Here is a 13,878-nt window from a genome sequence, read left to right as displayed (position 1 = left end):
AGATGATGCCCTCCACCCACTATTAGCATTTGACATACATCTTTCTAGCCTTTACTTTTCCTTTAAAAGAAAATTCAAATAATGCACAGTCGGTGTAAAAAATGCAAACAATATGGGGGCTAGAGAGTAAAAATGTCCCTCCGCAGGGGAAAGCACTGTCAGCAGCTTGGCACGTGTTCCTCCTGAATCTGCGTTTCCCTCAGCCCCACGGGCTCAGGAACACTGAGGGGCTGCTTTAACCACAGAATCTCTATTTCACTGGCTCTGCCCGCATCCACCTTTGAGAAGACTTCTGGTCCCTCCCCTTCCACTAATCCCAAGTGCCACAGGCCCGGGACCCTCACAGTGGCCTCTGCTTTGGACCCAGAAGCCCCTCTCTCCTCTTCCCTCACCCAGACCTGCTCCCTGCGACACCTCTTCAGGGCCTGGGGAAGGGGCGCTCTATCCTGTTACCTCACCCCCGTCATTTCTCCCAGCCATCCTCGGAGGCCACGGTAGAATAGCAGAGTGGTCCAGAGCACGGGTCCTGGGATCAGACAGTCACAGGTTACGTCCCAGCTCTACCACTCGTCAGGATCCCTGAGATCCTGCAGGATGTACCTGAGCCTCAGTTTTCTCATCTGAACGTTGGAGATAATATCTACCTCAAACTGTTTGCTGTGAGAGTTAAATGAGATAATAGATGTAACACATTCTGCATTTCGAGATAGTAATTATTGTCATTTTGCAGATGAGAAAACTGAGGCTCAGCGAGACTGAGGTACTTCTCAAGGTCCTGCTGGCAGGAGGTGGCAGGAACCAGGGTTCTAACCCATGCCTGTCTGGCTCCAAAGCCCACGTTGCTGACCCCACAGGGCCATCCCTTTCTTAACCTCGCTCCTACGCTCCAGAACACCTTCGTATGGGTCCAAAAAAGCAAAGAAGCAAGGGAGGCAGCAGGAGAACTGTCAGGTGGCTCTAAACCTCAGACTTTTCCCAAGTCAGAGGACTGCCGGGGCCAGGAGGGCAGCAGTCCCCTGCCATGTGGTCCCCCAGCTTCCCACTGCAGACTGGGCGTCCTGCTGCTTGTGTCTGCTCTCTGCAGGCCTCAGTTTCCCCATATATATAACAACCCTGACAGTCTGTCATTTTGCACTTCTGTGACTTCCAACCCCGGAAGTCATCAGGGACCCAGACTCGACTGGAGGCAGGGGGCCAGCCCTGCCCCTCAGACCAGACCAGGCCCTGGTGAGGGGCTGACCCGCAGTTACCTCACTCTCCCTAGGCTCCCCTGGGGCCCTGAGGTGGGGCGTGGTGCTCACAGGCCTGCTGGGTGAGGGCAGGTTTGGAAAGAGGTTTAGGAAGGGTGTGGCAGGGAGGGTGCGCCTGGCAGGCTCAGGTGAGGTCACTAGAGAGGGGGCACGCCTGCCAGCTTCCTCGGCTGTGCCAGACAGGGCTGGGCAGCTTCCCCCTCAGACCACGTCTCTGGGCTCCTCTGTGGGACCCCCATCCTTCGTGAAGTGTGAGCGGAGTTGGACAAACTCCCCTCAACATCCATCCAAGGCCAACTCACGGGACCTGCCCTGCTGGGTGGTGGGCCAGGAGGGCCCCAAGAGCTGTGAGGACAGGAGTGGGAAACCTGTGTGCAAGCTGTGTGCAAGACAGCAGGGTCCATGGAGGAAGGGATTTGACCACAGTTGATCCAGGCAGTCAGAGAAGACTCCTTTGTGAAAGCAGGCAGAGGCCACAGGGGCCCAGATCTGGCTTGCTGTTCCCTGCCCTGCCCCTTCTCCCCTCTACAAGGCAACACCCATTCTCCCTGAGTCCCAGGGGAGGAATGGTCATTGTCTCTTCTTCCTCTTCTTCTGGGATAGAGCTTAGACCCTGCAATTTATTCCCTTCCAAAAGACCAAATATGTGGGGTAGTGGGGAGTTCCAGTCCACCCACTCCATGAAGCTCACTGTTAGAAAGTATTTCCTTTTACTGAACTACTCTCTGCCTCCCTATAGAATCCACTAGAGAGCACTTCAAGAATTTAATGTCCACTCCCAGTCTCCATCTACTCTGTAATTCTTTACTCTGAGCCAAATACCCTCAGTTCTTTTAGTCATTCCTCCTAAGACTGGTTTCAAGACATTTTGACAGCTTGGCCTGTGTCCCCTGGAAATATTTCCATTTATCTGCATTCTTATAGTAACATGGTATCTAGAATGGGACTTGGCCTTCCAGTCAAAATCAGGCCAACATAGAGAATAGTACAGAACAATCACCTCCTCGACTTTGGCATGATATAGATCCCCTGAGCTCTATTGTCTTGCTGGCCGGCATAGAACTTGGGCTCAGCAAACACCTCCTTGGCGATTTTGGACTCATGTGGCTGTTTAGACATGTCCTTGTTGAGTGGGTACACATAGGTCACTCAGCCTGCATGACTGTTGCCTCCAACGATTCGGAGGCCCCTCGGCCTTCCTGGGTCGGGGTTCCCTGGCAGATGACCCCCAGGGATGAAGCCCAAGGCTCAGGCAGTGGCTCTCAACAGGTCTTCACTTGTCCACTCTCTTGAGGGTCTGATGAAAAGCTCTGCATCATCTTCCCAGAAAATGTACCTTCTCAAAAAACCTACAAATGCCACCAGGACTCCCTGCAGAACATCGGGACCCCAGGTTAGGAATCCCCGTGTGGAAGATGATGCCTGAAAAGTAAACTCTGAGACAGCCTCCCTGTTCTAACCATGGGGGCTCAGGACTCCCACAAAGTAACAGCCTTTCACACCAGTGCTGTGCTTTATAGCTCACAAAGTGTGTTCACACATATTGCCTGGGACAGACCCTAGAGTACAGATTATACTTGAACAAATAGGAGGTCAACGTCCACTGACTTGCCCAAGGTCACACAGCCAATCTGGGCAGAGCCAACACTCTCCTTCTCACATGGGGCCTCAGAGGAGCCAACACCATCTGTCTGACGGTGGGGAAGACACAACAGAGAAATGGCTGCACTTGGCCACAGGGGAGATTGGTCCTGACCGTGCCCAGCGGGCTCCTACTGCAGCTCCAGAGAGACACACCCAACCTGCCCCCCTGCTGAGCTGTGCTTCTAACAGCCTCCCTCCTGGCACAGCAGTGAGGGGCCAAGCTACCAGGCTGCAGCTTGTGAGACAGGAGAGACAAGGGCAGAAACCAGGCCTGGAGCCTGAACCCCAGGAACCCGGGGGACAGAGAAAGAGCCCCTGGACCTGCCTCTCCCTAGAGAGCAGACACCTTACCTGGCAGGAGCATATCCAAGGATAAAATGGGGCTGGAGAGGGGGTGGCAGTCGGGATATGGAGCACAACTGAGTGAATGAGGTTTACATACAGGCACCAGACTTGACTGTTTGAAGTCAGTGTTTAAGCTTTCAAGGAATTCTTGCTCCTTGAAAACCCCTCTACTTGACCCAGAAAACTCAGCCTGCGACACGCAGCTCACTCCCTCCACGAAGCTTTCCCCAGTGTCCTGTGTAATGACGGTGCCCCCTAGCAGGCTGGAGCCCTGGACTCAACATCCCACCCTGGTCCCTGGCAATAGGGGCTCAATCCATGTTTGTTCAGTAAGCTCTAGACACCAGAAATGACAGTCTTTTGTCTCTACCTGTTCTGTGACTTCGAACTGGGTCCCAAACCTCCATGGTCAATGAAGGCCAGCCTGCCTCCTACACACAATCACCCACTCTAGCTGGAAGCCAATAATGGCCTTTAGAAACCCTCTCAAGAAGCATCTAACAGGTTTTCCCAGGCTGGGATGGGGTGAGGGAGAAGGTTCAAGAAAGAAAACTGTCATTTTTATGTCTTTCCCCAAACTGGGTTATTTTCCTTTGCTCCAAACAGTTGGCAGAGATGTGTGGGCAGAGAAAGGGTCTGGAACTTGGAGTGTTGCTCTGCAGGCATCTGGGTGGTTCTCCACCCTCAGCTGGTTTGCAGCCCGGGCTGGGGCTGGGGGTTGCTAAAGGGAGGGGGCTGGTTTGCAGTGGGTGGGTTGCTGCTCGGGCCTTTGATCATTAACCCTTATCAAAAAGAATTCATAAATTTGTGTTGGTTTTATGCATCTGTCTCCTCCACTGGACTCTGGAGGGTGGGAACCACATTTATTCAATTCAGAATCCTCAGGGCTGGGTACAATGCCAAGTATAGAGTAATGCTAAATACATGTTGAAGGCAAAAAAATAAAATAATTTTTTAAAAAAGCACCAAAACCTCCCTGCTAGTCTTATTTCTGGGGCACCCCTGCCTCTTTTTTTTTTTTTTTTTTTTTTTTTTTGCGGTACGCGGGCCTCTCGCTGTTGTGGTCTCTCCCGTTGCGGAGCACAGACGCGCAGGCTCCGGACGCGGAGGCTCAGCGGCCATGGCTCATGGGCCCAGCCGCTCCGCGGCATATGGGATCTTCCAGGAACGGAGCACGAACCCGTGTCGTCTGCATAGGCAGGCGGACTCTCAACCACTGCGCCACCAGGGAAGCCCCTACTCCTGCCTCTCTTAAAGGAAAGAGCTTCTTAGAGCTTCCCTATGCTGATGGGAGGAGGGACCTGTCATTGGCCTCCATTCTAGCTGGAGGTGTGGGCCCTTCTCCCCTGGGCTGCTCCTAAGACTAATTCTTTGTCCCTGTTATTTCTAGCCCCAAACGTGTGTCTTAGGTTTCCTGCCACCTGGCCTGACGGCCCAACCGCCCCAGCTATATCTCTGCCCAGCCCCAACCAGACATGGAGATTCACCCCTGGCTTCCTGACAGCTCTCACCCCTATGGCAACCACAACTATTTTTAGCAGAGCTCAGGGGCAGCCGAATGACCTCACTGCCTCATGTTTTTGACATCCTTCAGAGACCTCAGTCCTCCCGACGGTGGGTTTCACTTTCCACTGCTTTTGCTAATCCTCCAGCTGCCTGGGTTTCTTAGAGTGAGTCTTGGGCCCAGCTCAGGGAAGACCCTTTGTCCCCGCCCCCCCGCTCCTGGCTGTAACCCCTAGCCCTAAGCATTTAGGGCCCTCAGACCCATTCGTTTTTCTCAAAGCTGTCAGAAATTCTCCATCCTTTCCTGGGTCAGAATCCTAACATCTGACTCAAGTTCTCAGTCTAACCTAAATCTTTCCTGCTGTCAGGGTTGCCAGATTTAGCAAATAAAAATACAGAATACCCAGTTAAATTTGAATTTCACATAAACAACAAATAATTTTTAGTTCAGCATGTTTTAGGTAATATTACACTAAAAAATTATTCATTGTTTATGTGAAATTCAAATTTAACTGGGTATCCTGTATTTTATCTGGCAACCCAACCTGCTGTATTCCTTCTCAGTAGAGCAGCAGTTATTAAATGTTTTGGTTTCAGGATCCCTTTATACTCTAAAAACTTATTGAGGACCCTCAAAGAGCATTTATGTGGGTGAACTGATGTTTATCATATTAGAAATTGAAACATAAATTAAAAATATTTATTAATTTATTTTAAAATAAGTTTTAAGAAGTGACAGTAATAACTCATTACACATTTACAAATATAAAACATTTTTACAAAAACTTGCTATATTTTCCAAAACAAACAAAAAAAATAGTGAGAAGAGTGGCATTGTTCTACATGCTTTGCAAATGTTTTTAATGTTTGGCTTAATGAAAAAGAGACAGATTCTTTTCTTTAAAATTAAAAAATTTAATTGTGGTAACAAAATACATAATATAAAATTTACCATCCGAACTGTTTTAAGTGTGTAGTTTGATTGTATTAAGTATGTTCACATTGCTGTGCAGAGTTGGATTCTTATGTCTCCTTCAGCATCCGGTCTGTTATAATATCACACACCATGAAGCTTCTGGAAAATTCCACTGTGCACTCATGGAGAATGACAGTAAAAAGGCAAATGATGTTTTCATATTATGATGAAAACAGTTTTGACCTTGTTTTCCTCTGAAAGGACATGGGGAACCCCCAGGGGTCCCTGACCACACTTTGAGAGCTGGTGCTCTAGAGCAACACCAGAGACTTCAGTGCCGATCAGTAGCAGCAACCTTGCCCCTGACATTGATTTGGGGTGGGTATGACACACTGCACACATAATTTAATGTGATTCCAAGCTGGTTCTTGTTTCTGAGATAGGTAGTGGGGGTAGGAGGAGGCTGAGGCCGGATCTTGCCTAGTGCCTTAGCAGGGATGAAAAAAATGGGTCTAGAAAGACTCGGACCCAAGGGACCTAGGGGTGGCACACAAGTTATGAAGTGGACCAAGCTGACTCAGAGACAGAGTTACAATTCTGCCTCATCTTGAGGCTCTGAGAGGCTCTAAAGAAGGTAAACTCCTCCAGGCGGGGAGAAAAGAATGGATGGGCTCCTGGGGACAGGGTCAAAGAACCAATGTGCTCGGTGCCCCAACCGGCCTCAACCATGGCTGGCAAGGAGGGAGCTGACCACCTTACTACCTCGTCCCTCCTTGGTGCTCATCTGCTCATTCTGACCGTGTCTCTCATTTCCTGCCACGGCTAGTGGTTGTGAGGAAGGACAGCTGGGCCCTCACATTTCAACTGAGTGGACTCAAGTGAGACCCTGCCTTGGGGCCTAGACACTTAGAGACTTTAGTTAGTGGGGGGCTTATTCCTTTACTGACCAATCTAGTGACAAAAGAGTGGGGACCCAAAACAGCCAGTGGTCCATCCCTCGTCCACACAAGTGGTCCCATTACAACCAAGTCCAATGGAACATGAGCGTCCTACACATTTTTTGTACCAGACATACACCCTTAGCACACTCACCTCTGGGCTGTTCACGATCATCCTGTAGATGTTATTTTATAGCTTCAACTTTATTATACACAAATTACTTGAGGGAGGGAACCATTCCTTTATTGCTTCTGTATTTTCCACAGCACCTAGAACAAAGTAAGGTCTCAATACACATTGATGGGTTTATTAGGGGATGGCTTTTCACTGATTCAACTATCAGGTTCCCATTTCTAAGGGGCTGGGGCCGGGAGAGCAGGTGGAGGCCCTTTATTAAACATTTATTGAGTACCTTCTCCCACTCCTTAGTTTCTTTGGGGAGGTGTTGCTTACAAAGCACATTCATGAGTCATCCAGTTTAATCCTTGGGGCAACAGGACTGGTGTGAGTGTACTGTGAAAGGGGCTTTCTAAGTGACTGCACTGTGTTCTGCCTAAAGGAGGAATGTGCTAAGCCGGGAGCTTGTCTCTGGGGCAACAAATACATGTGTGGGATGTCCTCCAGAGCTGTACTGGGGAAGCGCGTCCTGAACACGGCCACCTGGCGCGTCCTGGCTGAGAGGCTGGTACTCCACGAAGACCATTCATGGCCACAGTGTTCCCTGCCCAGCTCCCGTGCTGCCTGAGTAACCGTCCCACTGAATCTCGGCTTCCGCTCATGTGAAATGGCCAACAGACAGCGAACGTGCTCATCAGCAAACCCGAGTGTCTGGTTGGTTTCACAGCAGTTATATTTTTCATTATAAATCAACAAATTGGCATTCTGGCTGTGTCTGTTCATCTCCTGGAGCTTTGTGAGTCTGCCCCCTAGTCTCCTGGGCCTGTTGCAAGCAAGGTTTCTGAGCAGCCACCTGAGGCCCAGACCCTGAATTGTGAAAGGGTCTCAAGGGAGACCTGGCCACTGTGTGAGGTTCTGAGGAGGAGACAGCCAGCTCTCCCCAGGTGCCACCTGGCCAATGGCTTTTCCACTCACAGAGAACTGGGCACTGGGCTGGGAGGCAGAGCAAGCCAGCGGTCCCTTAGCAGAGGGGGGCTCCATGCCAGCGGCTGGCCTGCTACCAACCAGGGGCCCACCTGCTTTATGGGCACAGCCAAGGATCAGGAAGACACTGCAGGCCAGGCTGGAGAGTGATTCAGAATCCAGCCGGGGAACTTTAAAAGGTCACTGCACCCTTTCCCCGGGGTCTGGGTGAGGCATGTGGTCAGCCCTGCTGGGATAGCTGAGCGCCTGTGCTGTCCAGAGCCTGGGTCAGCACCGCCTGGAGCTGCGTTCTCATAGGAGGGGAAAGCGGTGAGGAGTAGGGAGGGGGTGGTGCTGGCTGGGCCCTCGTTTCCGCCCGGAAATGGGATTTTGGCCTCTTGGGCTGGGAAAATCCTGGCCGGCACTGTTTATCAGGGAAGCTGAGTCAGTCTCCTATCTCCTAAAAAACTGCTGTTTCTAGAATTTCATTGGTTAGCACCTCTCCCGATGCCTTCCTTTTCTCTGGGGAATTCCTTTGGGGGCAGGGGACAGTGGGGAGAAATTGGCTCTTTCCTAGAGACTGAGACCTGAAATCAGAGTTTTTGCCCATTTATGGACTTAAAGCCCCCCTCCCCAACCCTAGGATGACTCATTCCCCCAACTTGACCTAAATGCCCCCAGAGGGGAAAAGGTGAAATTGAGAAGGTGGGATTAGCTGCCTGGAGTGAGGAGAGAAGAGCCTGAAAAGCAGAGGGAATTCTTCCGAGAAACAATCAGTGAGGGGAGGATTTTAGAGCCAAAAGGAGGCAGAATAAGTGCGAGAGGGGGCTTCCCTGGGGGCTTCCCTGGTGGCGCAGTGGTTGAGAGTCCGCCTGCCGATGCAGGGGACACGGGTTTGTGCCCCGGTCCGGGAAGATCCCACATGCCGCGGAGCGGCTGGGCCCGTGAGCCATGGCCGCTGAGCCTGCGCGTCCGGAGCCTGTGCTCCGCAACGGGAGAGGCCGCAACAGTGAGAGGCCCGCGTACCGCAAAAAATGCAGATTACCAGGCCCCTGTGGGCTACGCTCAAGCTCCCCAGTGATCTGGAGCAGGAAGCTCTGAAACACAGGAAGAGAACTGGGAATCCGGGAGCCGGCTTGCTCTCTGGGGCCTGGGTTGTACAAGGCAACTCCCACCCCCTCTGCCAGTTTCAGAGGCAGAGCCCTGGCCCAAGGGTGAACTTTCCAACGTTCTTATAAAACCTGTAAAAGCCTTAGAAGATGCACAGTCGTAAAGTTTCAGAGCGGGAGGGTCCTGAGAAGTCTTTTAGTACAGCCCTCTCGTACAGGAAGACTCGGTTCTACAATGGACCTTCCCCCCCACCCCGCCCCCCAGCCTTCTCCCAAGGATGGGAGAAGCCCCGTTGTCTTCCTCAGGAGGAGAAAGCCAGTTGCAAACAGGCAGAACTGCCTTCCCAACTCAGCAACATCCACCTCGCCCGCTGTCAAGCTTTCACAAACAAGTGATCACTTATACAAATAACTGCTTTCCTATTCAATAAAATCCTAGAACCTTTAGAACTCAGGGACTTCAGAGATCAACTAAGGTGATTTTCCACCCAAAGCAGAAATTCTTTCCTAGCAACAACTCCTAAATCTCTATCTCCAACTCACATCTCTTTCCCAAATTCCAGACTCCTTATGCCTCTTATTCCGCTGCTGGAGGTCGAAGTGCTCCCCAGCTTCCCCTACCCCCCTCCACCTGCCACCTTTCCCCCTCTCGAATACTGGACGTACCATCCCTCAAGTCCTTCAGGCCACCCCCACCCACTGGCTATTCTCAATGAGCAGCCAGAGGAATTAACAAAAAAAATCCATAGTCAGATTACGCCATTCCTTTTGATCAAAACCTCCCACTGGCTCCCCATTTCACTCAGAAAAAAACCATAACCTGTATAATGGCTCACAAGGCCCTAGGTGCTCTACTGCCCGACCCCTGCTACCTATCTTGACCCCCTAGTCTGCTACTTTCTCCTTCACTCACTCTGTTCCAGCCTCAATGGCTGTTTTTGTTTTAAAGTGCCATACAAAGGCAATTTTAATTTGCTAAAACAAACAAACAAAAAAACCCAAACAGAACGAACTTTTTCTTCCTGCTACATCTACCCTCTTAAAAAAGCGATACCCAGAATTTAAATAACCTATTTTCAGGTGTTACTTAAACAAAAGCATTTGTGTAACTATTCCTGGTTTTTTTTTTTTGCGGTATGCGGGCCTCTCACTGTTGTGGCCTCTCCCGTGCGCAGGCTCAGCGGCCATGGCTCACGGGCCCAGCCGCTCCGCGGCATGTGGGATCTTCCCGGACCAGGGCACAAACCTGTGTCCCCTGCATCGGCAGGCGGACTCTCAACCACTGCACCACCAGGGAAGCCCTGTGTAAGTATTCTTGCAAGAAAAACCAGTGGCAAACAAAACCAGAGCCCAGACGCATAATTCTGGCTACGAATTTTAAATCAGGTTTTATTTTTCTGTCCTGAAAATTCTGTTTACTAAAACTTCATAGTATAATAGAAACAGACACATAAATCCATTGAGCCTCTGCATAAACAAACATTTTCAGACTTTACTCCTGATGCATTCTTCAAATTACCCGCAAAAAACTAACTGCTTATAAAGAATGTTTTAGTCTATGCTGATGATTTAAAAACAAGCACACAACCAACATAAAAACAAAGAATCTTCCTCTTTTTCAGGAGAAACGTCTTATGTGAAGTTATCCTCTCGAAACATGTTTGGAGTCAATTCTGGGTGAACCAGGATGGCCGCTTCCGTTCTCTCTCAATGATCCTCTTGCCCTGATCTTGCTTGGAGGGTGTCTCCTCCAAGTACAGCACCATGGTCTTCACGGTAGGAGCCTTGAAAGGGCCTCCCTCTTGCTTCCCTATCTGTCGTCTGATTTCCGCTGTCTCTTTACACCCCTTCTCATAGCAATAGCCACAGAGGACGTGTTTCTGTTTCAGGTGACCACATTCAGGACAAACGTCTATATTGTTCTTTTTCTTTTTTTTTTTTCGGTACGCGGGCCTCTCACTGTTGTGGCCTCTCCCGTTGCAGAGCACAGGCTCCGGACGCGCAGGCTCAGCGGCCATGGCTCACGGGCCCAGCCGCTCCGCGGCACGTAGGATCCTCCTGGACCGGGACACGAACCTGTGTCCCCTGCATCGGCAGGCGGACTCTCAACCACTGTGCCACCAGGGAAGCCCTTATATTGTTCTTAACTTTAATAAGCTTATGAGGGTTTCTTCTCCTACACCTGTTAACTTCAATGCTGCGTCTGTTTTTGGGAGCTGCCATCCAAAAGATGCTCTCCAAAAAGCTGGAAATCTCCTTACTTCCATTGGTATCATTTGCTGGTTCTGTAAATACAGCTGGACCTTGGATCGCTAATGCTGGTCCCCATTGAGGACTGGGAAAACCTGGCCAGCTCTGCCGAAGTTTCCGCTGCAGTTGCTCCCAACAGTTCCGGAGGAGTCCCTAGGCTGTGGGCCACGGCACGGAACGGCGGAACCATTAACATTGGCATGGCAGGCGCCATGTTGCTCGCCTGAAAACCTCAATGGCTGTTTTAGAACTAGCCTGACCTGCTCCCACCTTAAGGCATTTCTATTGTCTGTTCCCTCCACCTGGAACACTGTTTCCCCAAATATCTATGTGGTTAGCACCTCCCTCCTTCAGGTCTTTGCACAAATGCCACCTTCTTGATGAGCCCTTCTCTGATCACCCCAATTTAAAACGTTATTCCCTGTCCCCTTCCCATTATCCTCATGCTTATGACCTGTTGATATACTATATAATTAGCCTATTTATTATATCTATTGCTTTGTCTATCTTCCTCTGCTGGAATGGAAACCCCATAAGGGCAGAGATTTTTTGTCTGTTTTGTACACAAATGTATCCCCCCAACTCCAGTCTCCTCTTAAAAGTGCCCAGGCCCCTCAGCTAGCCCTCTGTCCTGGCTTCATCGCAGTCCAGACATGCTCTGGCTGTCAGTGAGTCTCTGGATTCTGGCTTGCAGAGCTGAGCAGAAGCTCTAGTGGGATGTGGGCACTGTGCCATGCAGGGGACAGTTGCATTGCCATTTCCCCTTCCCACCAGCCCATCAGAAGGTCCAAGGCAGCCTGTCTGGATGGGGTCCGGGGAGAAGGGAAGGGCTCCTCCTGACATGCCTGCCGTGGGGGTCTCCCCGCTCTGCGCAGAGGAGCCTCGGTAGTACCCAGTGAGGGGGTTTCCACTCAGGGACAGCCTGGATGGACTTGCCCCAGGAAAGGGCTGAGGGTAAGGTGAGAATTCTGACTAAGACTTTCTTGTCTTGGTTTCTGAAGGCCCTTTCCTGTCTCCCAAAGTTGCCCCCGGTGGTTGTCTGGGTTATTCACATTCCAGAAGCACTGATGTGGCACTAAATATTCCTAGGGCTCCAGCCTTCCCCCCTGGGGCCCAGAGTCATCTCTTTGAGCCTGCTTTCTGGAATGCTTTTGGTATGAAGCATCCTGGCAAGTGAGGGGAAGTTCCGTGCAAATGGAATCCCCGAGCCTGGGTCTCTAGGGGCTGGAGTAATAGACATTCTCTTCCCACCCAGAGTCTCTTTCCCCAGCGGGCTTCCGGCACATCCATCCCCTCTCCTGCCCACCCCTCCCAGCCCCTGGCTTGGAAGAGGTTAAGCAAACAGACCTCAAAGAGGACAAAGATCTCAGGACCAAGTACCTTTGCGTCGCCTCCTCTTCCTAGAAATCCGCCCTGCCAGCAGTGCTAGCAGGATGGGCTTCAGGGGTTTGGCGTCCCTTCTCTCCTCCCATCCTGTCTCCCCACTCTAGCTGCTCCGTGTTCTCACTCACCCTTTATTTCCCAGCTCCCTTTTGGGGCTTTGGAGGTAAGGGGAAGGCATTTGGGGCAGAAGGAATTGCCATACTCCTTATGCCTGGACAAGAGTGTGGCATGTAATAGTGTCTCAATAAGTATTTGTAGTTCCATTCACTGATATTCTCCCAACCCTCCAAACCCCATCTAGTTTAAATGAGCCCTCCATCGCCCACTCCGCTAAGATTTGGCATCCCTCAGACCTGGATTTGAGTTGAGTTTTCCCACCTGCTAACTAGGCAAGTTACTTTATGTTTTTGAGTCTCAATTTCTTCCTCTGTGACCCGAGAATGATAAAGATTGTACCGAACTAACAAGGCTTTCCTGGGCATTACATAACATCAAGTGTTTGATACGTAAGCACTTAATAAATGGTAGCTCTGTTATCTCCTAAGTCGCAATTCTTCTCTCTCATCATCCCAACTCCCCTTCAACATTCTCTGAACTAAAACTTTTTCTGTTGAATTTTACTTATTTTTATGCATGCTGGCTTGCGGTTCAGTCTGCAGCCTCTCTGAGGTTAGGATCTTAATGCGTTGCACCAGAAACAGAGCAATTACCTCTGTCTTCCACGGAGCTTAGCACACAATAGGGCTTGATTCCAGAGTCAATGAATAAATGAACACAGTTAGCTCCACATCTGAACTCTATGCTTCTTGGGCAAAGACCCTCATATTTTTCCTGTGTCTACCCACAGTCTAGCCCAGAGCTCCAGCACTCAGTTGGACCTGCCTTGTTTTCAAGTGGTAGAGCCTCGGGGCTGGAAGAGCTTTGAAAAGTCTCCATGAAAAGGCTGGAGGTGGGAACCCCATCACCAGGAGACATGGAGCCTTTTCAAAATTATCAGACTGAAATACCCCATTTGTAGCCTAAACGGTTTCCTGTTTACTCTCCCATCCTGATCCCATAGTTGCCTGGCCTCCCCGCTTCTTCCCCAGACTCAGCAACTTTGCCAGCTCCCCACAAGCAGGGAGGGGGAGGGCAGTGCAGATACGCCAAACCGGCAGGCACCGAAGGCTGGTAGGAGGGCAGGTGTACGGGGAGCAGACTGTTTGGGGGCCTTCGAACACCAGAGCCGGGTGAGGTATGGGGGAGGGAGCCTGCTTGAAGCTGGAGCCAGCCGGCTGCCTGCCTGCACTTTGTCCTTATCCTCCCTTTCATCCTGGCCCTCAGAGCCTGGGAGTTTCTCAATGGAGCGGGAGTCCGGGGAATGCTCTGCAGGGGGTGGAGAGGGACGGCCAACGAGGGGGGCATTCCAAGCATTCTTTACTTCCTTTAAGAGTCAGGCGGTTGGGGGGGCGGAGTGGGG

The 13,878-nt window shown here is 50.8% G+C and overlaps 1 protein-coding gene across 1 annotated transcript; it reads right to left on the bottom strand.

The window, feature by feature from the left end:
* Positions 1-10,190: 10,190 nt before the first annotated feature.
* Positions 10,191-11,250, bottom strand: LOC307066156 (large ribosomal subunit protein bL32m-like; the record flags this gene model as incomplete). Its single annotated transcript, XM_079723254.1, is given in 3 exon segments — positions 10,191-10,714; positions 10,935-11,183; positions 11,185-11,250. Coding segments are annotated over 3 exon segments (576 nt in total). The 3' UTR covers positions 10,191-10,453.
* Positions 11,251-13,878: the final 2,628 nt, after the last annotated feature.

This window comes from Hyperoodon ampullatus, assembly GCF_949752795.1.
Source record: "Hyperoodon ampullatus genome assembly, chromosome: 2".
Lineage (NCBI taxonomy): Eukaryota > Metazoa > Chordata > Mammalia > Artiodactyla > Ziphiidae > Hyperoodon > Hyperoodon ampullatus.
Note: the sequence above shows the minus strand (reverse complement) of the source record. Positions and strands in the feature narration are given on the sequence as shown.